This window comes from Phacochoerus africanus, chromosome 3 (genome assembly GCF_016906955.1).
Source record: "Phacochoerus africanus isolate WHEZ1 chromosome 3, ROS_Pafr_v1, whole genome shotgun sequence".
In the NCBI taxonomy this organism is placed as follows: Eukaryota; Metazoa; Chordata; class Mammalia; order Artiodactyla; family Suidae; genus Phacochoerus; species Phacochoerus africanus.
The window spans coordinates 14,080,576-14,107,844 of record NC_062546.1 but is presented as its reverse complement, the minus strand read 5'-3'; the positions used below and the strand labels follow the sequence as shown (position 1 = coordinate 14,107,844).

Sequence of the window (27,269 nt, the reverse complement as noted above, 5' to 3'; positions counted from 1 at the left end):
GGGGCATAATTTGTGTCAACTTCTGAACTATAATGTTGCAAATACAGTTGAAGCCCCAGAGTCTCACTTTCTAAATTGTATCCCCTGAAGACCCCCAGTTAACTATTCTCCTTGAAATGGGTGTTTATCGTTCCTGCACAGACTATTATCTTTTTATTGCTTATGTCTGAATCCCTAAATGGTATATAATATTGATCTTATATTTTGAACTTCATAGAAATGGCATGGATACCATTGGTACCCTTCTACCACAATGCCGGGTACTTTGTTTGTCAATCTGTCCATCATGGTGAGTGGAGCTCCCATGAAACCTTTTTCACTGCTGTATCGTATCCCATCATGTGCCAGTTCTGCCTATATTATTCAGTCCTATGGTCACACCTGGGCATTTAGGTTGCTGCCTGCTAAGTCATTTCTTTGCATGTATCATCTCTTTTCATCTTCACCATGACCCAGCAAGGGAGATACTTTGCTAATCCCCATTGTCTAGATGAGAAAACTTTTGACTTAACAGCAGTTTGGGGAACTTGCTCAAGGTAGTGAGTAGTGAAACTGGAATTTGAATCCCTAACTTTTCACGATGGAATCTGAGTTTAGATCCATGTCACCACCAGTCCATACACGGTGCTCTGTTGACAAATGATAACGGATCCTGCCAAGGATGACCTTGAATCCTGATTTGCAGTGGCTAAACTTCGCCATTCTCTGAGGACAACTTGAATCAGTGTCACACTGATTGTTGGTTGGAGTTTAGTCCTTGGAAAATCGCCATGTCCGATGTTGCGTGCGTTGACCAGAAACTTCATTCCTTGACCACAGTGGGTGGAACTTTAAGGGGAATAAGTACATATATAAGAGTTGGAAAAGTTTTCAATTAAAAGTGAGAATGACCCAGGACACTTGTCCCTATTCTTCCCCCCCTCCCCCCAATAGCATTTATCAAAATCATGGGTAATTCAGGAGCTCGTGTATTCCTTCTTGGTAGGGACCCCCGTGCTGGGCTGTGGCATTCTGCTGCCTAGAGGGACTTTTTTTTTTTTTTCCTTTGGCCACCCCACGGCATTTGGAGTTCCCAGGCCAGGGATCAGATCACAGCTGTGGTCACGACGAAAGCCATAGCTGCAGCAATGCCAGATCCCTAACCCACTGTGCCGGGCAGGGGATCATACTCATATCCCAGCGCACTCAAGACTTCGCTGATCCCACTGCGGCGCAGTGGGAGCTCCCTCGTGGGGCTTTTTAAATATCAGTGACACCTTTTGAGCCCTTCTCCATCTGTACAAGGGGCACTGTGTAACACCCTATCCATCCCTGTCTCTTAACTGCAGTCCACTTCCCCTTCTCGGCACGCCTCTGGCTTTTAGGAACCCAGACACAAAACTCCCTCCTACCTGTTTCTCCCTTCCTCCTACTGGAGAGTCTCCCTGGCTCCCTCCAGCTCATTCAGATGCCATTTCAAAGAGACCCAAATATAATTTTTCTAATGGCAAAATACAGTGGGAAGGAGGGGGAAGTTTTAATCAAGTGGGTGTATTCTCCGGAGGGGAGCAAATACTTCAATTCCTCATTTCCCTTTGATGAAAAGTTTAGTGAATTCTTATTATGTAGAATTTATAAGATGGCTGGGTTTAGGTAATCAGCTTTAATATTTATACTCTTAGGGAAAGAAGTCGGAATCATTAGTAAGCATGCATAATTAATGAATAAATTTTATTTCCCCTTTGTGTTCTTTCAGGTACAAGGAAATGCTAGAACTAGTGATCTCACCCAGCCTTACTGTAAACAGCGACCGTCCCGGTAAACTGAAGCTTAACTGTGCTGAGGCTGATGTCTGGACTCTGAGTGACATCGAAGGTAGGCCTCCTGGTGTGCGTTTTGGGGGGCCTGGTGCTGGTCCCCGAGCACCCCAAGGAATATGGTAAGGGACAGACAGCCTTAGACCTGCATCTTCTGGAAAGTACTGTCATTGTGACCGTTTCTCCTCCTGCCGATTAAATTGTTGCACCAAAACTTTGGCATAGGTTGCTAACAGTTTCATCTAGTCATTAGAGGGAAAAGTGTGCTCGTTCGGGTTGTGAACTTCCTTTCCTGGTCTCCAGTTCTGAGAAATGCTGACACTTCCACGAGTCAGTTTCGGGTGTGTTTCAGGCCCAGCAAGGGGGTGTCCTGCAGGCTCTGGGGGCTGGAGCTCTGAGTCCTCTCCTGCCATCTCCGCATCCAAGCAGGCGTCTTGTTTATGGGGCTTTGACGTTGGGACAAGAACTCGTCTGCCTTTTGCTTTCAGGTCGGGTTGGAGTCAAGGAAGCAGAGGAGAGTTAAGCTGTTTCAAAAATTATTGGCAAATGATGCAGTCAGACTAGTTTTCTCGAGAACAATTCCAGCTATTGTTTGCGCTGTTTGGGATCTGTCAGCCTTCCTGGTAGAGCTCAGAGTTACTTAGCAAAAGGCATTAAGCTATTATGTTTAACCATGGGGCTTAACCCTTTGTTGGAGCCGCTTTGGGATTTGCTGCTGGTGTTCCAAGACCCCCGGCTGTCTCTCCTTCACTGTCTGTGTTTGACGCCATGGGACATGGTGCTTTGCAACTGACATGGAAAACCAAAGAGTGTGTCTAGTTGACTATAACATCAGAAAGAATTTGCTTTTGTGCAGCTCCAGGCTTCTGGGAGTAATTACTGCTGTCACCAAGACGGTGACATTTCCCCTGCATGCTGGTCATGACGCTGGAAGAGCCCTGCTAAAAGCACCACCAAGAGGGTCTGGGCTCCCGTGCCGACGTGGTACAGACAGCACACCCTCATTCCTCCTGACCCTTTGGAGCATATCCATGTAAGCCAGCCTGGGCTCTTTGAGAGTTGGAGACAATCTATTGAGTCCTGTTCAAAGACAGTCATCCTTTTCCTTCCAACTGAAGGCACCAGTCCACTAAAGACTCTTCATTTCAGAGCCAGTAGAGACAGGAAAAGGCATAGGCTGCTGAGGGAGGAAGATCCCAGTCTGACTCCCAGCCCCACGGCTTCAGCCAAGTAATCTTGGGCAAATCGTTTAACCTTCCTGAACCTCAACTTTCTCACCTGTCAAATGGGGGCAGAACCATGATCCCTTCGTAGGGTCCTTACCGCAAGGATTAAATGAGGTGATGTTATGGAATGTGCCTGGCACAGCTTGGGGACGTGGTAAATAAACTTACTTTTCCATGAATCAAATAACCACAGTGAACTCAATACCATGGCTGCAGACTGGCAGCTCACAGCCAAGTTGGGCCCTCGGGTATATCTCTGTTTGGTTTACGCTGTATTTTAAATAAAAACGAACTTGGAAAAATTGGGAGAGTCCACAAAAATCTGGATGGCTAGAAACGCTGGGCCTGCAGTCCCCCTTGGCTGCCACTAGTGGGAGCCAAGGGGCAGCTGTCTCAAGGAGTCCCTGCCTCTCCCTTTTAATCCTTGGTTTTTGTGAGCACCTACTTTGTCCCAGGCACTGTCAGAGCCACAGAAATCTAGCCTAATTCTCCTCCTCCTTCTCCTCCTCTATTGCTATCAAAGCAAACTCTCAGCACCCACTGTGTGTCAGACATGAAAGTGTATTAACTCTAATCCCCGCAACTCTAGGAAGTGGATCCTTGTTTTACAGATGAGAAACTGAGGCACAGAGAGGTCAAGTAACTTGCTTGAGGTGACACTTCAAAGACAGCCAGAATTTGAACCTGTGCAGTCTGACTCCAAAATCCGTTTTCCTAATGAGTACACTGTACTGTTTCTCCTATAATTATTGTATCCCTACTAGGCTACAAGCCCATTTTACAGATGTGGAAGTTGAGGTACATGGGGAGTTAAGTAACTAAGCAAGTCATACAGCTCATGGCAGGGCCAGGAATCAAACCCAGGCCCTTTGGCTCCTGAGTCCCCACTTCTAAACTCAATAATCACTTTCTGCCAAGCTCTTAAGGGTCTCCAGACCCCAGGTGTCCATCCCCCACAGTGGTAGCACCCACAAACACATCATCTCTCTCCTTTTTTTGTGTGACTTGGAGCTGTCCGCACCCCTTCTGCTGCCAAGGTGAAGGCTTTGCGGGTGGAGCAATGGGGTGGAGAGGGCTTGCTCCCAAATTCAGAGCAGGCAGAGTTAGCAGGATCAGGTTACACACACACACACACACACACACACATTTTTCTTTCTCTTGATGTGGGAGGGAGCTCCAGGACTCTGCAGGGGACATTCCACCCTAGTCGTGGCCCCAGGTGTCACAGCTGCCCTTCCTGCCTGGCCTCTGGTCTCCCTCCTCCTGGGTCCTTCCTTCTGTTACAGAGTGACTGTCACCATGTGACTACAAAGGTCCATCGTATTTCCTCTTTGGGGTTTATTGACCCCTTCTGTTAAATGGGATCATTATTCCACCAACCACATAGAGTTGATATGAAGATGAAATGGCTTAAAACATGGAGAGGACTTAGTGTTTTAAAGAGTATAGAATGAGGAGTTCCCATTGTGGTGCAGCAGAAACGAATCTAACTAGTATCCATGAGGATGCAGGTTCGATCCCTGGCCTCACTCAGTGGGGGCTGCAGTGAGCTGTGGGGTAGGTCACAGATGTGGCTTGGGTCCCAAGTTGCTGTGGCTGTGGCATAGGCTGGCAGCTGTAGCTCTGATTAGACCCCTAGCCTGGGAACCTCTGTATGCTGCAGGTGCAGCCCTAAAAAGCAAAAAGAAAAAAATAGTATAGAATGAAATCTGAATTCCTTACCTTTGGCCAGCAGGCTCTACCTGCCTGTCCCTGCCAGCCTTTCAAGCTCATCTCTACGGGGTCCCCTTCTCACCAAGCCCCATGCTTGGCCTTGTTTCTTTGGCTCTAACTCTCAAGCGTAATTCTGCCTTCAGGGCCTCTGCACCTGCTGTTCCTCTGCCTGGACCAGGCTTCCCGCTATCACTGCAGGACCATCCCGCATCCTTCACTTGTCAGAGAGGTCTTTCCTATCAAAAGCAACTGTACATTCATTCATTCAACAGATGTTTACTCAAACACATGCCAAGCATTGTTTTAAGTCCTAGGAAGTCAATACGAAGACCACCTGGCTCCTGGAGCCTAGACTAGGGTACTTAACAATAGGTAAGTAGAATACACAGCATGTTGGCTGATGCTACATACCAGGAGATAAAAAAGCAGGGAGAAGAAATGCAGGGGTGTGGGATGTCATTTTTGTTAGGGTGCTAGAAAAGATGTTGCTGGAAAGAAAACGCTTGAAGAAAGACCTTGAGGAGGTGCGTTTCATGGTGACACGGAAGGAGCCCTTAGGAGCAGAGGAACTCGTGAAAGCGAAGGTCCTGAGTCAGCCGTGGTTCCAGAGCATGTGAGGAGTGATAAGGAGGCTGGCGTGGCTGGAGCCCAGTGAGCGAGGGGCCAGTGGCGGGGAGATGAGGTCAGACCGTGCTATAGGTAGTGAGCCATTGGAAGGACTTGGCTTCTACCCTGAGCAAGACGGCAGCCGTGGGAGGGTTTGGAGCACGTGAGGGATGGTCTGGTCTACAGGTTGGCAGGATCCCTCAGGCTGCCCATGAGAATGGATTCGAGGTGGAGACAAATGGGAACCCAGAAACCCCAAGAGGAAGGTGTTATAATAACCCAAGCAAGAGGCAACTGTGGCTTGGGTGGTGTGGTGGCGACTGACTGGTGCGAACAGGTCCGATTCTGCATCCCTTTTGAGGGGAGAGCCAACAGAACGCCCAGCCACGCTGTTTGTTTCTAATTATTCCCTTCATATTCCTATTCTCTACTCGAAGTTACATGTTTGCCCGCTTGCTAGTTGTCTGTCTCCTCCCTCCCCGGAACGCAAGTTGTAGTAATGTAAGGTGGCCCACTTTGATCGCCTACACGCCCAAGTGCTGAGAGCAAGACAGGACAAAGAGTAAGGGCTAAGAAATGCTTGTCGATAGAAAACAAACTTAGGGTCACCAAAGGGGAAGGCGGGGCAGGGATCAGTTGGGAATCTGGGATGAACAGATACACACTACTATATAGCAAATAGATAAACAAAGACCCTCCGTATAGCACATGTAGAACTATATTCAATACCTCGTAATGACCTATAATGGAAAAGAATCTGCAAAGGGGTATACATATATTTGTACATATATATACACACACACATATATGAATCACTTTGCTGTGCACCAGAAATATTATAAATCAACGACACTTCAGTTTTAAAAGATAGTAATCATATTCTTAAAAAGAAATACTCTGTGAAGGAATGAAGACGGAAGACAAAGCCCTCCGCAGAACTGTAGGACGGGCGATTGAAGAGCCCACTGTGGTCTCACGTCTCAGCCTGAGCAGCCCTGTACCCCCTGCTTTCAATACTCTCCCTGTCTTTTTTTTTTTTCCTTTCTTTCTTTTTTTTAACATTTAAAAAAATTAAAGTGTAGTTGATTTATTTTTTTTAATTTTTTTTTTGTTTGTCTTTTTGCCATTTCTTGGGCCGCTCCCGCGGCATATGGAGGTTCCGAGGCCAGGGGTTGAATCGGAGCTGTAGCCACCGGCCTACGCCAGAGCCACAGCAATGCGGGATCCGAGCCGCGTCTGCAACCTACACCACAGCTCACGGCAGCGCCAGATCGTTAACCCACTGAGCAAGGGCAGGGACCGAACCCGCAACCTCATGGTTCCTAGTCGGATTCGTTAACCACTGCGCCACGACGGGAACTCCAAGTGTAGTTGATTTAGAGTATTGTGCCAATTTCTGCTGTGCAGCGAAGTGACCCAGTCATGCATATATACATTTTTTTCTCACGTTATCTCCCATCATATTCCATCCCAAGAGACTGGATATAGTTCCCTGTGCTGCACAGTAGGACCTCATTTAGACAATCCAACGTCTAGTCACCAGGTAGCACAAAATTACAGCATCCTTATTCCAAACGTCCCCATTGTTACCTTGTTTAGTGTTCCTGTTATTAAAGACCTTCCTCTGAGCCCTACATAGATAGAAATATGTATTTCTATACCTCAAGTACGTGTATTTATGTATGTATATGTGTAAATGTATCTCTACCCTGGAAATTACAGCCTTGCTGGGAAAAACTTTGTAACACCAAAGCTATCATGCGTTCTGTAGTTTCTATACTCGGCTTTGTCCACTCAAGATGGATTGAGTAATGATCAATCTCTCTCTTTTTTTTTTTTTAACTGAGTAATATACCTAAGAAGGACCATTACATTTAGTCACCCCCTTCTGGGTGAACATTGAGGTTATTCTTACATTTTTTGCTCCTGCAAGCGAGGCTGCCTGGGGTGTTGTGGTGGGAGCTGCTGTTTGTACACGTGTCTTGTTTCATCCAGGAGGATGCTGAGGGTGGAACTGCAGCATCATGGGCTCTCATCCCCTTGAGAGCAAGACATGACAAAGGATATTGTGTGGCTGCAAGCTGTGGCATAGGAAGGCTCTCACCCCCTTCCTTTCTGCCTCACAAGCTCCCCCTCATCCAGCTTTGCCTCTGCCTCCTTGGAAAACCTCCCAAATCTCTCCACAGACAGATTTGGTAGTTTCATTTTTCCAATGATACACTCAACAAATTGTTTTTTCCTTTTATGGCCTCACCTGTGGCATATGGAGGTTCCCAGGCTAGGGGTCAAATCAGAGCTGCAACTGAAGGCACAGCCACAGCAACATGGAATTTGAGCTGCATCTGCAACCTATGCCACAGCTTGCAGCCACACTGGATCCTTAACCCATTGAGCGAGGCAAGGGATCGAACCCACATCCTCATGGATACTAGTTGGGTTCTTAACCCACTGAACCATAACAGGAACTCCAACAAATTGTTTTGATGAGCCTACTATGTACCAGGCACTGGGCATCTAGTGGACCACAGACTCTGTCCACTACCCACCTTCAGCGACTTTGCGTGGTGATGGTCACTTTGCTCCTAGGGACACTTTTGGCAGCTCCCCAGGGTCACCACATGTCACCCCCTGCTGGGGTGGCCTCATCCAGGCCCCTCGGGCAGATCCCAGCCCTGTCACCTGCTCACTGTGGGAACATGCTGCCCCTCTCTGAGCATTCAACCTCTTCATCTAGACAACGAACCATCATCTTTGCTGCCTGTGTTTGTTCAGTAAATAGTTCCCACATGCTGGCCCTGGTGTAGGTGCTGGGACTATAACGGGGAACGAGGCAGGCAAGTTCCCTCTCCAGACCTTAGGTTCTAGTGGAAGAGGCAGGTACTCACCTTTTAAACAAATAAGGATTTGAGATAATGGCAATTTCTCTGAGGGCATAAAGCAGGAATGTGGTACAGATTGACCTGCCTATGGGCCATTGGTTAAGAAAGGCTTGAGCACCATCCTGTAAGAGGCTCAGCAGAGTGCTTGATGCCTAGAAAACCCTCCCCAGAGGTCAACTGTGTCCTGTAAGAGGCTCAGCAGAGTACTTAATGCCTAGAAAACCCTCCCCAGAGGTCAACTGTGTGTCTCTCCCTCTTGAAGGTGCATGGAATCCTCTGGGGACCTCATTAAATTGCAGTTTCTGGAGTTCCCTTCATGGCTCAGTGGTTAACAAACCCAACGAGGATCCATGAGGATGCAGGTTCAATCCTTGGTCTCGCTCAGAGGGTTAAGAACCCAGCATTGCCGTGAGCTGTGGTGTGGGTCACAGACGCAGCTCAGATTCCTTGTGGCTGTGGCTTTGGCCAGCAGCTGTAGCTCCGATTCGACCCCTAGCCTGGAAACTTCCATATGCTGCAGGTGCAGCCCTAAAAAGCAAAAACAGAAAAAAAAATTGCAGATTCTGAGCCAGCCTGAGAATCTACTATGTCTAACAAGCTCTCAGGTGATGCTGATGCTTCTGGTCCACAGCCACTCTGAGTAGCAAGGCGCCAGCTCAGTGGTCCTCAGAGTCTCTTGTGCATCAACCTCACCTTCAAGAACCTGGACCAGGAGCCTCAGCATCACCTGGGACTTGTAAGAAGTGCAAACCATTACAAAATTAGAAACGCTGGGGATAGGGCCCTGCAACCAGTGAGCACACCTAGAGAATCAGGCACCAGGACTGGTTTTAAACCTGGCTGCACATTGGCATTGCCTGGAAAGTTTTTTTTTTTTTTTAATTTAATGCTAATGTCCAGACTTATCTCCAAAGAGTCATATTTAATTGGTCAACAGTGTGACTCAGGCAATGAGATTTTTTTTAAAGCTCTCCAAATTCACCTAATCTGTGCACCCAACACTTTGAACCTTTGCTCTAGGTGGTGAATTCCTCTAAGACAAAGACAATTTTTAATTCCTGTATCTGTATTGAAATTTCTGTTCCTAATTAGCACACAGCTTAGTGTCTGACCCATAGTTGATCCTTAAAAATTTTATATAGGTGGATGTGATGCCAAAAAGATGTTACCAGAATCCGGCTTCTCGTTCACGCAGTCGAAGAGTGAACTCTGCGAACGCACAGGCAGCAAGCAAGCAAAGTCTTTATTTCAGGAAAGCAAATAGCTCCCAGGGCTGCAGGGAGTGGGGGAGAAGAACCCCCCCTCCATTGTCCTATAGAGGGGTTTATCCCTTAAAAGTAGGGGTGGTACCCACATAGGGTCCAGAAAGATGTAGGTTTCTCCCATTGGCCTTGCCCAGTTACCTATATCAGTCCTTTTTTTTTTTTTTGTCTTTTTGCCATTTCTTGGGCCGCTCCCATGGCATATGGAGGTTCCCAAGCTAGGGGTCCAGTTGGAGCTGTAGCCGCCGGCCTACGCCAGAGCCACAGCAACACGGGATCTGAGCCACATCTGCAACCCACACCACAGCTCACGGCAACGCTGGATCGTTAACCCACTGAGCAAGGGCAGGGACCGAACCCGCAACCTCACGGTTCCTAGTCAGATTCGTTAACCACTGCGCCACGATGGGAACTCCCCCCGATATCAGTCCTTATCCAATAGGGTTTTAGGGGTGGAAATGTCCTGCAAGTTTTATGATTTCTTTGTCCTTCTCTTTCCTTAGACTAAGTCACCATTCCTCTCACTCCTTTTTTATCAGTTGGGGAGTGGGTTAGAGATAAAGGTCCATGTGGGGGAAGGCACATTTCCTATAGTAAACAAAGCCTGTGGGGAAGACCCAATTCCTATAATAAAACAAGGCCTGTGGGGAATTACTCCCTGGAGCCCTTAAGCTGCAAATGTTAATCAATGGCCACATCAAAGAAAGCATCAAAGCCCATGCTCCTGCACTGACTACCTGAGTTCATATTCCGCCTCGGATGCTTGGGTAGGTGAATGGTTGGGTGGACAGGTGGGTGGTGGATGAACAGCGAGATCTTGAGGAACCACAGATAACTTCAGATGGATATTGGCTCTGAATCCTTGGTAAAATTTCTTTAAGTTCCCCTCGCTTCGTTTTTTTCATATCTATAAAGTAGAGGTAATAACTTCCTCAGCCCATTCCATCCTTAGCGCAGTGCCTGGCTTATAGGAACCACTTGAAAAAGATTAGCTCTTATTCATTCCTATCTAAGGGAAAATTGGATTTGAATTGTAGCCCATCTTCTGGAAGAAGGAGTGAGAGAGTTATGGAACTAAGAAAGCACAGCTGAATAGAGAAAATTGCTGTCTTTTACAAGGCAGGTAGAGGAGTTCCCGCTGTGGCACAGTGGGTTAAGGATGCGGCATTGCCAAAGCTGTGACATAGGCCACAGAGAACTTTCATGTGCTGCAGGTGCAGCCAAAAAAGAAAAAAAATTAATAAAATTCAGACATATTTTGCAAAAGCTAAGGCTGTAATCTCATTAAGCGTTTCCTCGGAGAGGTGAGACCACCACCCTGCAGGACAAGCTGGGCTGTCATCACCACTCAGACTGCCTGCCCCTCCTCTGCCCTGGGCATGATATGGTCTCATTTCCAGTTTCAGTCTTACCAGCTGTAGCCAGGGGCTGGTAGATTTTCATTCATTTCATCCAAACCAGACTGAGCTGCCCAGAGCTTTGCCCAGGTCTGGCCTGGGGACCCACAGATCAGCCTCACCTTTCCAACTTTCAGCCTTTCTCAGACGGCTTCCTCGAGGCCTCAGTACCCAGGAGGACCTCTACCTGTTCGTGCACATACTGGACTCCTACTACAGGGCTCCCTCCTGCTATCACTGACCTTGGTCGGGTGCAGTTTAAAGCACTCACACAAGGGAGGTGAGCTGATACAGACCCGCAGCTTTCATAGCAAAGACCTGCCTCGAGATATCTCCCATTAGTTGTCTCATCTCGGAGTTCCCGTCATGGCTCAGTGATTAACGAATCTGACTAGGAATCCTGAGGTTGCCAGTTCGATCCCTGGTCTCCATCAGTGGGTTAAGGATCTGGCGTTGCCGTGAACTGTGGTGTAGGTTGCAGACATGGCTCGGATCCTGTGCTGCTGTGGCTCTGGCATAGGCCGGCGGCTACAGCTCCAACTGGACCCCTAGCCTGGGAACCTCCATATGCCATGGGTGCGGCCCTAGAAAAGGCAAAAAGACAAAAAAAAAAGGAAGAAGAAGTTGTCTCATCTCATGGCAGAATCAGTTAGAAGTGCCCCTGGGGTTCAGCGAGGCAATATAATAGCAGTCGCTGCTTTCAGAATCATTAGCTTCTTAATCCTCCCAGTGAGAGGTTTAAAAAAAAAAGTGTGAACATTCAGATTGGGCTCGCAATCTCAGTGGCTTAAGCAAGGGCCCCAGGAGAATTGAGACCTAATAACAAGAGCTCCTGCGTGTTGAGCAGTTACCATTTGGCAGGTACCTGCCTCACGTAATCCTTGCAACAGCCCTGCAGATATGAGCTACTGCCCCATTTTGTGGATGGGGAAACTGAGGTTTAGAGAGGAAGTGATGAGCTCAGGGCCCCACAGTTATAGGGCAGTAGAGTTGGGATTTGAATTGGGGTCTGATTCCTTCTGCTCCTGTGCCTCCTTTGGAAGGGACACTGAGATAACAAATTATGAGGTTTGGGTTATAGATCTGGCCCATGGTAGGTGCACAGTAAGCATTTTTTGATGCACAAATGAATAAACCAACTCTGCGTCCTTGGGTAAGTTACGTCATACAGTCACACACACGTAATCACACATACGTATGCACTCACACACGAAGACCCCAGCTTTAGTTTCCTAAATGATCTATTGCATTGGATCATTTATATTACCTTCCTGGTCCCAGTATGCATGCGAGTTTGTGACTTCTGGGAGGGAGATTTATTTTTATGAACCCAGAATGGGGACTTTTTAGTAATTTATAGTTCTTTATGAGCCTGCGGTCTAAACCCTTGCAACTCAAAGTGTGGTTTCTGGGCCTGCCGAGTCAGCCTCACCTGGGAGCTTCCCTGACCTACAGACTCGGAGTCTGTATTTTAATAAGATCCCCAGGCAAATGCTGTTTGAGTTAATGTTCCAGGTGCTCTACTCCGTATCATCCCCTTCCTTCCTTTGCACCTTGTCGCAATTGTAAGCGCTTTGCCTGTGTAAGTATTTGTGTACCTCCCATCTCCCCCTAAACTGGAGGGCCCACGAGAACAGGGACCCTGACTGCTTTTCCTTGCTGTTGTAACCCATTTCCTAGCACCTGCCGGGCACATGGCAGGTGATGAATGAATGCATGAATGAGCTCATCTCCTAGGCTCTGGCCGTCTGTTTAGCTAATCCTTCTCCCTTCACCTGTAGGAAGCTGAGGAGGCTTAGCATTTTAAATTCAGAAGTAAATGGAGGAGGCTTTCTGCCCCTCACTTGAGAACTAGCTGCCCCAGATTACGGACCAGCCACATCCCTCGGGGCCATGTGGTGAAGCTTGGAGTAAATAGATTTGGCTACGTTGAGTCAGGTCACCAGGGCTGCTTTCTCCATTGGCAATGTGGATATACGTTGTCATCAATGATTGTGCCATTGGCCCCAAACTTGCCCATTGCGGCAAGTTCAGTGGTCCTGCCGCAGCTGAGAACAGGAAGCTGTGGCCAATGGGAAGGGCATCTCCATTTACCAAGTACCACATCCCACCAGGATCAAAGGACTGATGCTGCTACTGTGTATGGTCTTCAGCACCTTGAAGACGCTTGGGGCTCCCTTGAGGACTGGAGTCAAAGGGCCATCTGCCCCTTGTGCTGATGGCCCCACGTTTGTGATGGGGTGACCTTGAGAAGTATGACCACTCCCCCTAGATTGCCAGCATGCCATCTGGGTCTGGGATGCTGGCCTCATGGAGGGACTCCTGACCCCAGTCCATGCCCTCTCTACCCCTCTGGCAAAAGCTGTGGTGCAGTGGTCGTGCTACAATGGTCCAAAGCATCGTGCCTCCATCCCATGGCACTGCCAAGCCTGTGGGCAGATCATTCCCGAGCTGCATGGGAAGCTGTCTGGCGTGGCCTCTCATGTCTCCACCTCAACGTATCTGTCTGGCTCTGAATTTCCATTTGGAGAAAGGGGTCAAAGACAACAGTGTCCAGAGAGTGGTGATGCAGGCATCTGGGGCATCACCCAAGGCCATCCTGGGCTACGCTGAGGACCAGGTTGTTGCCTGCCACTTGACCAGATCAGCCTACTCCTCCACCTTTCACGTTGGTGCTGGCATTGCCCACACGACGTTGCCTCGTATGCAGATGATAGATGGCTCCAGCTATAGCTGGGCCTCCTGGTCCACAGGATCTCTGAGGACCAATAGCCCTGGACCATAGCAAGGGCACCAGAGGGAGAGAGAGGCTCCCTGCTCTTGGGGAGCCCCTGCCCCCACTCTGCACCTGAGCATGGCCGTCCATAAAACAGGAGGAAGGAAAGGCACTTGAGGACCCTGCCTTGTCACCACCATGAGGATTCTCCACGAGGTGTCTACACCATCTTTACCAGGGAAAAAATGGAAGAAAGGGATGGAGAAAGGGAAAGAAAGGGAAGGCGACTATTCTGTATATATAAAATATGCTCGTTTTCCAGGTTCTCACTTCCCCCAAGTGTCCAGGATAAAGAGTTAAATGTGAGGTCAGTTTGGGGGAAAAAAAAAAAAAAGTTCCCGTTTTGGCACAGTGGAAGCGAATCCGACTAGTATCCATGAGGACGTGGGTTTGATCACTGGCTTTGCTCAGTGGGTTAAGGATTTGGCATTGCTGTGGTGCAGGTTGCAGATCCGGCTCGGATCTAGCGTGGCTGCGGCGGTAGCATAGGCCGGCAGCCGCAGCTTCGCTTCAACCCCTAGCCTGAGAACTTCCATGTGCTGTGGATGCAGCCCTAAAAGGCACAACAATAAAATAAAAGATAAAGCCCACGCTTTTCAAAAATCACACAATCTGCAGAAAGAAAATCTCTTAGCACTGACTGAATGCCTGTTTCTGGCTTGCAGTCTTCCTGGGGGTTGCTGGGGTGGAAAAGGGTGAGGAAGACAGGTTCGCACAGCAGGAGAGGGAGACCTTCCAGGCGTGGGGAAGGCAGATTGCTCAACAGTTCAGAGAAACAGAGGACTTGGGAGTGAGGAGAACATGCAAATCAGGGCGCAGAGGTTGAGGGGAGCAGGGCAGGTGGGGCGGGGGGAGCTCGCTTTGAATCTACAGAATGCCGACTTAATCCGAGCCCATAGGACTGTTTGCGTAGAGTTAGGTTTTTATGAATATTTACATATTTATTAAAACATATTCCAAATGTTTAATTCAGTAACTTATGTATTACTAAACATAACTCAGATCACCAGGCTTTTACCAATAATGAGACTGTGGCTGTTTCAGAATGAGACAGGTCCTTCTCTAGCCCTGCGGGAGGATGCGGAAGGAGGTTGTGGGAGGCCGTGCCCCCAGCAGGGAAATTAGCATTGAGTGAGCACCTACTGTGTACTGGGGCCTCTCCTGGGTCTTAGACCCCTGCTGTCCCAACTTCTTAAAAATATGACACATAGGTAAAATAAATATGCATAACTAAAGCACAGGAAAAAATATGACACATAGCAAGACATAAAATTTTACACAGCCATTCTGCACACCCCCCCCCCACATTCTCACATTTATAACTGGAACAAAAGTTTCCCACAATTCTGGGGTTCCCACTGTGGCACAGTGAGTTAAGAATCCCTGTGCAGTGGCGCGGATTGCTGTGGAGGCACTGGTTCGATCCCTGGGCCCGGGACAGCGGGTTAAAGGATCTGGCATTGACGCAGCTGTGGCATAGATTGCAGTGCCAGTTGCAGCTGTGGCTCAGATTCAGTGGCTGGCTTGGGAACTCCCATGTGCCGCAGGTACGGCCACTAAAAAAAAAAAAAAAAAAAAAGACTTCCCCCACTTCCTTCTTAGTATGGGTCATATGTGCTAATGCTGTCTATTCGATTTTCAAATTCTAGCTGGAGCTCTCTAAATGAACCTTAGGACTCCGCACCCTCACCCCAGTGGCTTGGGACTCGACCAGAATTGGACTCAGCCGGGGAGGTGATTAAGAGAATGGACTCACATAGCCCCTGGGTTCAAGTCCCTGTCCCCATGCCCGCAGGCTGTGTGGCTTGAGCAAGGCACCTGGCCTTGGAGCCCTCCGTCTCCTCATCAGTGTATGGAGGATAATGTACATTTCTGGCTTCCTAACATTGCAGTGAGCCGGAAATGCCACCATGCATATAAACACAGGGCCGGGCACGAGGTGAACTTCTAAGTGGGTGCTGGTGGCTGCTATGCTGATGATTCTCCGTGTGGGCTGCTGTGTCCTGGTCGGGCCGCCAAACTCTGGAGCCAGACCCCCTGAATACAGATCACAGCTACACCCCCTAGGACATGTGTGGCCTGGAGTGAGTTATGTAAAATCTCTGAGCCTCCTGCGCTTCATCTGTAACCCGGGACGCGAACAGAACCCTCCTTGTGGGGTGAGTTTGAGGATTAAAATAGCTAATCCAGGTAAAGGATTTAGGAAAGAGCTCGGCACCCAACACATCCTGGGTAGATGATGGATGGACTCTTTGTCGTCATCTCATTTAATCCTCCTGCATCCTCGTGAGAGACGTGTTTGTCCCCATGTCACAGGAGGGTACCCAGAGGCCCCGAGACTACAGGCAAATCTGCCCAAAGGCTGAGTGGTTACTGAGTGGTGGAGTTGGAACTGCAGGTTGGTTTACAGAGAGGCTCAGAGCTCTGGAGGGCTTGGGGCATTTCTGAGGAGGCACAGGGACACCCCGGCCACTGTGAATAGTGAATACCAGGAAGTTCCAGCTGTGGCTCAGTGGGTTACAAACCCAACTAGTATCCATGAGGATGCAGGTTCGATCCCTGGCCTCACTCATTGCCATGAGCTGTGGTGTAGGTTGCAGAGGCAGCTCAGATCCCGTGTGGTTGTGGCATAGGCCAGCAACTGCAGCTCTGATTTGACCCCTGCCTTGGAACGTCCATGTGCTGCAGGCGTGGCCCTAAAAAGAAAAAAAAAAAAAAAAAAGGTGTAGCCAGGAGTTCCCACTGTGGCAAAGTGGGTTAATGATCTGGCTTGTCTCTGTAGAGGTGCCACTTCTATCCCTGGCCCAATGGAGTGGGTTAAGGATCTGGCATTGCTGCAGCTATGACACAGGTTGCAGCTCCAGCTCGGGTTTGATCCCTGGCAGGGGGACTTCCATATGCTGTGGGAGTGGCCGAAAAATAAATAAAAATTCATGATAAAATGCATATATTAAAAAATAAAATGATATAGAGCAGAAGTTCTCTTGTGGCACAGCAGGTTAAGGATCCGGCATGGTCACTGTGATCTCGGGTCACTGCTGTGGCGTGTGTTCAATCCCTGGCCCGGGAACTTTCACATGCTGTGAGCACAGCCAAAAAAAAAAAAAAAAAGATCTAGCATAAAACACTCCCCAGTGAACTGTCCATTTGTAAAATCATCCTCTTGGAAATGTCTCTCCAGCAAAATTCTGTCACCTTTTTGTCACCTCCTGATAATTGTCTCCAACCATGGTTGGAGGCCGAGTGCCAGGGATACAGTGAAATGCACCTGTGTCAGGACCCCAGGCCTCCGCCCTCTCCCTGCCCCTCACTCTAGCTGGAGCCCTAGAGATAATCCAAGATGTGCCTCCTGCTAAGTGGTGTGGCCAGCGCCACCCGGACCCCATGGACTGACACAGGGGTGGGAGGCGAGGAATAGCAAGGGACGTGGATGTTGGATAATCAAACCCAAACCAGTGTCTGCCTTCTGCGGTTCCTGGGTTACCTTGGAGCCAGGAAAGGAAGTGGTTCTCTATCCAGGAGTAGACATGGCACCAGCTTAGGAGTCAAGAAACCAGGTTCAGGTCCCAGTGTGACCTGGCTCAAGCTCTCGCTGTCTCCCGGGCCTCAGTTTCTCATCTATACAATGGGGGTGGGGGGTGGATTCCACTCCGATGTTTCGAGATACTATAGATTCTTTATACATAGTCCTGCAATTAGTATCTGGAGACAGAGCACACCCAGGAAAGGTTTTCACGGAGGCGAGTGCTGCAGGGGTGCCTCAGATAAGCTTCCATCGTGGAGAAAGTCCCTGGCAGCTGCTCTTTCTGCGTTTCTTCCCACTCATCCTGGCATCTGAAGTCACGGTGTCTGTGGAATGTCGCTCTGACAGCTGTTTCTTTTTCCCCTCTAGGCATCAGCACATCGGCCGCTCCGAGTGTGTCCCCTCTCTTTGCAAGGTGAGTGCCCTTGTGTATGTATCTCCGTCTCCCCGTCTCCCTTTCTCTTTCTTGGCGGGCAGAGGCTCTGGAGAGGAATCCCAGCGCTGCTCTTCCTGATGGAGTGACCTTGGGCAAAGGACCCCACCTCCTCGGGCCTTCGTCTCTCCATCTGGAAAAGGGGAACCATCAGGGGGCCTGTCCCACAGACAGAGCCCTGGGAATGGGGTCCGGACCACTGTCCTGGGAGTGAGGGCTGTTGCTTTCTTCTGTTTTCAGCCATCTCTTGCCTTCCTTCCTGTCCTTTCTTCTGCAAAGACGTGTTCAACGCCTCTCCCCCTTCCTGCTTCTCTCTCTCTCCCTCTCTTTTTTGCCCTCCTTCCTTTCCTTCCTCTCTCTCTCTCTTCCTTCCTCCCGCCCCATCTTTCTCTACCTCCCTCTATCCTTCTCCTCTTCCTCTTTCCTTCCTCCCTTCTTCCTGCGCCAACTTTCACCCAACACTCCTCGGTACCAAATCCTGCAGGAGCACCAGAGACTCTCGAGAGGCATGAGACACGGTCCCTGCCCTCGGAGAGCTTCCAGTCTCATGGGGAGCCAGACCAGGGGTATAAATGCTGCCCCATAGGTGTGCACAGGGGTAGAGGGAGCCGGGTGAGGGACCAGGCTTACCCTGGGTCCTCAGGCAGCTGCGTGTCTGCACCCCACAGTGTGAGAAGCCCCGGGTTTGGCCTGGCTGGACGGGCAGCGTGGCCTTCGGTGTGGATGCTCGGCTCCTCCGTCTCTAGACATGCTTCTCCCTGGACAACACCAGAGAAGCTGTTTATAAGGAACCCTCTGTCTCAGCCTTCCTTTCCCTGCAGAAGATGTTTTGGGGTTGTCAGTAGCAACTGAGGCCTGTTAAATTTCCCCGCCGTGTTTTATGGCCTCAGGGTTAGGGAGCCCCGCCACCCTCTCTTTCTGGCTTTTCATTTGAGCCCCGGTTTAAGCTGAGCAGTTCACGTGGGGTTTTGATGGGAAGCAGGAGTTGATTGTCTCGGATTTCCACCCTCTCCTTCCAAGGACAGGTGTAAACTGGCAATGTTTTCAGCTAAGGTTCTGTGCAAAGCACTAAGTCCCGACACGCTGGATGCATTTCCAGGCACCTCACAGGGCAGGCATCTTCTAGTCTTGGTTCTGGCATCTTCAGCGCAAAGGAGTTTCTTAGGCATCTTGGAACAAGTTTCCGGCCCTTCCGCACAGCAGTCATCAAAAAGAAAGAGGACCTGAGAGCATCTTTTTATAATTCGGTGACCTTTTGCCTGTCTCTCACCTGCCATCAGGATTCCTAAGTAGGAGAAATTCTGGAGACAAGCTTTTACTAAGGTGATGTAATCAAAATGGAATCCGACGCAGGTATAGGAAGCGCATTACCATTGTCTGATAAACAGGTCATCAGAAGAGTTAGCAATAGTTTGTCAAGTTGCACAGACCTTTAGTGACCTAAAGGGCCAGGGTGGCCTGTTGCAGTGCGTAAGGGTGTGGCCTCCGGAGCCGGGGTTGCGACCATGTATCAGCTGTGTGCTTTGGTCTCTCTCTGCCTCAGTTTGCTTCTCTGTAAAATGGGGTGCTAAGGGAAACTCCCTCCGAGGGTTGTCACACTTGCCCCGAGGTTTCAATGAGCCAGTCCACACTCAGCAATGGGGACAGTGCCTGGCACATCATAGGTGCAATCATTGTTAGCTGTTCTCATCACACAGTGAGTAGGCCCAGGAGGCACTGCTAGAGACACAACGTGAGCGTCTAAAGAGGTGGCCAGTGCTCGAATCCAGCTGATGGCAGCACATAGGAGTGCAGACCCAGATTGTCAGAGCGTCTGCTTTGCAAGAGAAGGGGGAAAGAAGGGGTGTGTGTGTGTGTATCCTGGTTTTAAAACGTTGGCAATTTCAAATTAAGCAAAAAACCGTGGAGCTCCCGTTGTGGCTCAGTGGTAACAAACCAGACTAGGATCCATGAGGATGCCAGTTCCATCCCTGGCCTGACTCAGGAGATTAAGGATCCGGCGTTGCTATGAGCTGTGGTGTAGGTTGCAGACGCAGCTTGGATCTGGTGTGGCAGTGGCTGTGGCATAGGCGGGCAGCTGCAGCTCCAAATCGACCCGTAGCCTGGGAACCTCCATATGCCACAGGTGCGGCCCTAAAAAACAAAAAAAGAAAAAGAAAAAAGAAAATCCTGCACCAGCCAAAGACATTATATCTGTGGGTTCACCATCTTGCCCGCTTCCTGTTAGGATGACCCACCTTGACTTAGTCTGTTGCTGCCTGTAGGACTGAGCCAGTCCTAGCATGTCAGTGGGAAGCAGCAAAGCTTCGTGGTTCCAAGTGTGGGCTCTGGAATCAGACTTCCTACTTTCTAGCTCTGATTTCTGGTCTCTAAGCTTCAGCTTTCTCTTCTCTAAAATGGGAGTTATGGAGTTCCCTGGCGGCCTCATAAAGTATTCGGCATTGTCACTGCTGTGGCTCAGGTTCAGTCTCTGGCCTGGAAATTTCCACATGCCTCAGGCATAGCCCAAATAAAATAAAATAAAATGGGACTTATAAGAGCTTTACCCCCAGATTTAATGCACACATCAGGTCTGTGTGACACAGTTCCTAGCCCATGGTCAGAGCATAGTAATTACTAGTTATCATTACGTTGCAGATATCTTAGGTGAGTGGCCCTTTAAATCCTAGCCCTTCCTGGAGCCCATTATTCATCATGGAGCAAGGAATCCATTGGCGTTCTTTGGTTGCAATTAACAGAAATAGACCCCAGCTGATATAAGCTCCAAAGGATTTTTTTTTTTTTTTGGAAGATCTAGAGTAGCTCACAGTATAAGCAGAAATGGAACAATTAGGCCTCGAGAAAGACCAAGACTAGGACAGCTTCTGGGATCCAAGCAAGAGCAAGAAATTGAACAACAGTCTCCTCAGAATGTGGCTGTTGGAATGATTTGTTCAGCTCAGGATTTAAATTCCCCAATCAGAGTCTGATTAGAAGATGATGGGCCCACCCCTTGCCAGGAGCAGGGCATCTTGACTGACAAGCCTGTCAAAGCTATAATCACTTGGGAAAGGGTCTAAATTAGGATAGATAGTCACAGTGGGATAGGCTATGTTGCAGTAATCAGTAAGCCCTGGTCCTCGTGGCCTAACACAACAAAGGTTTGTTTCTTATATCTAGTCCGGTGTGGATCACATGAAACTCCAGGGCCCTCCCCTCCACAGGCTGACTCAGGGATCCAGGATATAACCATACTGACTCTGCCCTCTCAACTTGTACCCTGCACAGCTGCTGCCAAAAGAGAAGAGTGGGTAGGAGGGTCTCGGGGGATGGTTTTATTGGCCAAACCTGCAAGTGGCTTCTACTGGGCGGAACCCAATCACATAGTTGAATCTGACTGCAAGGAAGATGGGAGGTGCAATCTTCCTGGCGCCTGGGAAAGGAAAATGAGATAGGAGTTGATGAACATGTAGGTTGTCTGTCCCCTGGAAAGAGTAAATACCCAAAGGAAAATAGTGATGATACTAGAAGAAGAAGGGAGGGATGCTGGGTTGGGCTTGGAGATTTCATCTTCTCTCCTTCCACACAGACCGTGCCCACGCGTCCTGCCCAGCCAGCCTCCCACGGCCATGGCAGCCTACGGCCAGACACAGTACAGTGCGGGGATCCAGCAGGCCACCCCCTATACAACTTACCCACCTCCAGGACAAGCCTATGGAATCCCTTCTTACAGTGAGTACCTGACCAAGCCCTTGCCTTTCCCCAGGATCCCCCACACCGTGGTCTTTGTTCTGAGCTATGGTTTCAGTGAAATGTAGAATATTAAATGCAGCCAGCCTAATTTTGAATGGGAGATAAAGGAAAAGGATAGACACATAAAATATAGTTCACATCCTAGAGTCTATATCAAGGCCTCTTTTGTTTGCAAGAGTAAGAAACTTAACCCAAGCTGGCTTAGGGAAAGTGGAAATTTAATGATTCACATACTGGTAAATTTGGGGCTACTGTTGATATCAGGTATGGCTGGATCCAGGTGCTCAAATGATGTCAGGAGGAAGATGTCTCACTCCATCTCCAGATGTTTTCTTGTGAGTTGTCTTTACTTCCACATGGCTTCTTCCCATGTAGCAGCAAAGGTGGTACATGTCAACTCTGGGTTTGCATCCTTTTAGCTCAGCACTTAGTGGAAGAAGAGTTCATCTTTCCCAATGATTCCACCAGAATCCAAAATTGACCCTCATTGGCCCAAATTGGGTCATGTGAGAATGCTTGGTGCAAGCAAGGAGGTGGGGGCGAGGGAGATAAGGAGGATAAAGCATTTTGATTGTATATGAGGGAGGGATGGATCTCTCAAAGGAAAACACAGGGGCAGTATCAGAAGAAGGAGAAACGGATGCTGGAAAGGCAAAAGCAAGAGACATACAGACCTTGACTGTCAAGACTTTACTGCTACGACCTGGAGACTCTGTGAGCCAGGCTTCCCATCCACTCTTCACCTGTCCCTGTCTGCAGTTGTTGGGGTTCTCCAGAGAAACAGAACCAATGGGATGGAGCTGAGATCGATAGATAGAGACAGAGAGACAGAGAGAGAAATTTGTCATAGGAACAGGCTCACTCGATTATGGAAGCCGAGACCCAAGATCGGCAGCTGGCCAGCCGAAGGCCCAGAGAGTCCCTGCTGTCATTCCAGTTGAGTCTGAAGGCCTGAGCACCGGGAGGGCTGATCGTGTCGGTTCTAGTCCAAAAGCCGGCAGGCCCAGACCCAAGGAGAGCTGATCTTTTGTTCAAGTCTGAAGACCGGAAAAGACCAGTGTCCTAGCTCAGCACTCAGGCAGGAGTTCGCGCTTACTCAGCCTGTTGTTCTATTCAAGTTTTCAGCTGAGGGGATGGAGCCCAGCCACACCGGGGAGGCCGTCTGCCTTACTCAGTCCACTGATTCACATTAATCTCCTCCGGAAACACCCTCACCGACATGCCCAGTATAATGTGTAATGAAATATATGAGCACCTTGTAGCCCACATGGACACATAGAACTAACCATCACCCTCTCTGTGGCTTTTATCCATGTTGTTTCTTCCCACCTTAATTGATGTGTCCACCAAAGCCCTCTTGGTAGCACATGACAAAAATCCCATGCAAAATTAGCTTGAGGAAATAAAGATGTTTATTGCAAACATAACTGAGAAATCTTAGAGTAGTAGCTTCAGGCAGGGTTGCATCCAGGTAATCAAGGGATACTATGAGGAATTGCCTTCTCTGCTTCCCTTTGTGTGGGCTTCTATCTGAGGCACACTCTCCATTGTGGTGCCAGAGGCAGCTCAAGCCATCCCGGGCTTCCCAAAAAGAGAAGCTCTCCTGTCCAGGATGTCCCGCCACAGTCCCAGAGATTTCTCTAATGGGACTCCCGTGGCCATCCCTGACCCCGACACTGGGGCAGAAAGATGGAATTCTCTGAATGGCCACGTTTGGCCACATGTCCACCCATGGAACCAGAGGTCAGGTCAGGCTCACCCAAGAGGAAGGGGTGGTCCCCAAAGGAGGAGAGGTCAGGCAGGAAGCACAGACATCCGCGTAGACCCACAATATCCAGCAGAAGGAACAAGGTTAGGGAGTTCCCGTTGTGGCGCAGGGGAAACGAACCCAACTAGCATCCACGAGGATGCGGGTTTGATCCCTGGCCTCGTTCAGTGGGTTGAGGATCTGGCGTTGTGGTGAGCTGTGGTGTAGGTCGAAGATGTGGCTCAGATCTGGCGTTGCTGTGTCTGTGGCATAAGCCAGCAGCTGCAGCTCCAGTGTGATCCCTAGCCTGGGAACTCCTATATGCCATGGGTGCAGCACTAATTTTTTTGGCCTTTTTAGCCAAAAAAAAAAAAAAAAAGGAGGAGATGGAGGAGCAAGAACGGCAGGCAAGAGACCTTCCTTCCAGACCTGGCTGCCTCTGGCTTCTCCACACCTCAGCTTCTTCAACTGTTTAATTAATCCAATCATCTCCTCTTCCCAACTCATTGGTACAGTCTGAGGGCAGAGACTGAACCTTGACTTGGTTTCCTCCCTCTCCTCCTCCCTCCCTCTGCCCTGTTCTTTTGTTCATTCATTCGTTCAGCACTGGCCACGTGCTGGGCATACAGTGGTCAACAAGCAGAATCGGCCCTGTGTTTGTGGAGCTTACAGTCTAAATCAGGCTGAGAAGTGAAGGCCAACAGATAATGTGGCCCTTGGATGTTTTTTTTTTTTATCCTGTAAAATATACTTGACCTTTTAAAAAATTAATTGCCAATTTTTAAGTGGGAAATGTTTACATAGAGATTCATATTTTTAATGTCTTTTTTAAAAAATAATAACAGATGGTTGAGCAGCACTGGGCCCACATTTTTTGTGTCAGAAGTAGGTGGCTCTGAGAAGGGTGGACCCTGTTAGCCTGTGTCCACCACTGTCCTCCCTGAGCCCACGTTACTCATTTGAATTAGCTGCCTGTCCCCTCAGGACATTTGAAGTTGCGACCCCTGGCCTAGAGGGAGAAAAAAATTAAACACACTTGTAAAAATTGTAGGTGTCTGGGAGTTCCCATTGTGGCTCAGTGGGTTAGGAACCCAACATAGTGTCCACGAGGATGTGGGGTTCGATCCCTGGCCTCGCTCAGTGGGTTAAGCCCTGGCATTGCCACGAGCTGCGGTGTAGGTCACAGATGTGGCTTGGATCTGGTGTGGCTGTGGGTGTGGTGTAGGCCAGCAGCAGCAGCTCAATTCAACCCCTAGCCTGGGAACTTCCATATGCTGAAGGTGTGGCCGTAAAAAGAAAAAGAAAAAATTGTAGGTGTCATTTCAAGTTAGGATGCATGATACAAACGAAGACAAGACGGTTATGAGAGGGAACAGAGCAAGCAAGATTTAATTTAGGTTCTAGCATTAGGGAAGGCCCTTTAGATGAGCTGATTCAGCTGAGAACTGAGAGATGGCCATTTGTAAGCATAGGAGGGAGGGCATCCAGGTAGAGGGACCACCCCTGGGAAGGCCTGGAGCCGACACAGATTTGGTAGATCCAAGAAGCACAGTGGCTGGAACACAGTATCCAGATGAGGTGAGCAGAGCCCTAGTGCCTGGGAAGGGTTTTATTCCAAGTGAGGCAGGGTCTCACTGGCAGGCTTATAAACAGAGGGCGATCTGATACAGTCTGGGTTTTTAAAAAGATCATTTTGTCGGGAGGCTGGATTAGAGGGAAGCAAGAGGAGAAAGAGGAAGGCAAGCTGGAAGACTGATAAAGCCTGGTGTGAGTGCAGTGATAGTGGGGGGCTGGGGGGCAGTGGACAGACAGAAGTAGACATATTCAGGGGCATTTGTGGAGTTAGGAGGGACAGGTCATGGGACACCAGGTCACGCGTTGGCCGCCGTCACCATCATTGAGATGCTGCATCTTTGAGATGCTGCCACCCACATTTCTCGGTGCTCTGCGTCCACTCATTCTTTTCAACCCCAACTGAACTCTCCGAGGAAGTTCCCATCATCATCCTCTTCCAAGGGATAGATAAGCTAAAAAGAGGAGAAATAACTCGCCCAAGTTCCCCCGGCTGGCCGGTGGCAGAGGTGGCATTCTACCCAGTCAGGCTGGGTCTGGAGTCCAAGCCCCTCGCCACTGAGCTCCCCTGCCTGACGTGCAGTCCATAAATCTTGGGGGATTACCTCTGACAGACCTCAGCCAAGTGGTGTGGGCATCTCTTCTAACTTCTGTAGCTCCTGTGCCAGAAGATTTGTGATAAAATCACCCGTAAGTTACCCCGCCTGGCTGACAGCCAAGAAAAATGAAGCCAGATTATTTTTCAGCATAAAAGAGAAAACGAGCCCTGCTCCCAGACAAAACATGGCATCAGGTGGAAATTAATTTCGTTCAAAGTGATTTTCAAGTCTCGGTTGCTTTCAGAGGGTCTGTTCCCGGACAGTACAGCCCGAGCAGTGAGATCACATGTCCCAGGTTCACACCCCACCTCTGCCCCTTGCTGGTCTCAAGACTGTGGGCACATTCCCTCCTTCACACAATGGAGCGATACCAAGTCTGGCTTCCCAACCGTCATTGCTTTCATCTACATTGAATCATCTACGCTGAAATCACTTACATCAGGGATCAGCTACCTTTTTCTATAAAAGGGCAGATCATACATATTTTCAGCTTTCTGGGCCATACAGCCTCTGTCACAACTGCTCAGCACTGCCATTGGGGCATGAGAGCAGCCAGACGATATGTAAACCAATAGGTGTGTCTGTGTTCTAATAAAACTTTATTTACACAAACAGGCCGTGGGCTAGACTTGGCGAATGGCACATAATGTGTCAACTCCTAATCTGTATAAAACGCTGAGCACACACAGGGCTGGCCCAAGGGAAATGTTCAATCAATACAGTAGGAGCCAGGCTGCCATCCACACCCAGAATGTCCGTGTCACTGAGGAATGACAGGTGTGGTGAGAAGCCCTTTCCCTTCTCATCATGCCTGTGCCCGAGCAAGCAGTGTTTGCTCACTGTCTGGACAAACCTTGTTGAATCTTGTTAGGAAACTTTTCTCCTTGCTCCTTGGCAAGTAGCATTACTATCTTTGTTTAAATAGCTGCAGGGAAATAACACAGTTGAGCAAACTTAGAGGCAAGGAGGTTGGGGAGTAGGGAGTATTTTTTCTCAATTTATTATGCAATATTTAAGACTTAAGCAAAAGCATAAAGAGTAGCAATACAAATACCCAAGAATTGACCACTCAACATAAAAATCAAGGAGGGTTACCTCCCTTCCTTGTCAGATCCCCGCATGCCTGGATTTGCTGATTATCATTACCCTGCATTTCTTCATGTAGAATAGAAATTGGCAAACTTTTTCTGTAGAGAGCCTGATAATAAATATTTTGGGCTTTGCAGGCCATACGGGGTCTGTCAAAACTACTCAGCTCTACCCTCTATCTTGAAAGCAGCCACAGATAATACATCAGCAAATGGGTGTACAGACAGGCCACATTTTATTGCACTTTATCATGCTTCGCAGATATTGCATTTTTTTTCCAATCGAAGGTTCATGGCAACCCTGCTTCCAGCAAGTCTGTCGGCACCATTTTTACAACAGCATTTGCTCACCTCGCGTCTCTGTGACACATTTTGGCAAAATGCTCACAATATTTTGAACTTTTTTGTTATTAGTATATTTGTTATGGTGACAACAAATATACTATGTGATCTGTGGTCTTTGGTGTTACTATTGTAATTATTTTGGGGCACCAGGAAGACAGCGAACTTAATCCACAAATGTGATGTGTTCTGACGGCCCCACCAATTGGCTGTTTCCCCATCTTTCTCCCTGTCCTTGGGCCTCCCTGTTCCCTGAAACATGACACTATGAAAGTAGGCCAGGTAATCACCCTGCAATGGCCTCTAAGTGTTTAAATGAAAAAAAAAAAAAAGAGTCGTGTGAATCCCACTTCATATTTTCCTAAAAAGCTAGAAATGGGGACCGCCAAGACAGGCTGAAAGCTAGGCCTCTTGCACCAAACACAAGTTGGGAAAGCAATGGAGAACATGTTTGTTTGTTTGTTGCTTTTTAGGGCCACACCCAAGGCATATGGAAGTTCCCAAGCTAGGGGTGCAATTGGAGCTGCAGCTGCTGGCCTACACCACAGCCACAGCAACATGGGATCCAAGCTGCATTT

General features: G+C 48.8%; 1 protein-coding gene across 3 annotated transcripts in view; it reads left to right on the top strand.

Annotated features, from left to right (window-relative positions):
- EYA2 (EYA transcriptional coactivator and phosphatase 2) overlaps positions 1-27,269 on the top strand; it is a 278,029-nt gene that overhangs the window by 83,267 nt on the left and 167,493 nt on the right. For all 3 annotated transcript variants that reach the window (XM_047770951.1, XM_047770952.1, XM_047770950.1), the window contains 3 exons: positions 1,736-1,854; positions 17,548-17,593; positions 21,180-21,322. In XM_047770951.1, coding sequence (XP_047626907.1) covers positions 1,746-1,854; positions 17,548-17,593; positions 21,180-21,322 — 298 coding nt within the window. In that variant the 5' untranslated portion in view covers positions 1,736-1,745. The remainder of the gene's footprint in view (positions 1-1,735; positions 1,855-17,547; positions 17,594-21,179; positions 21,323-27,269) is intronic.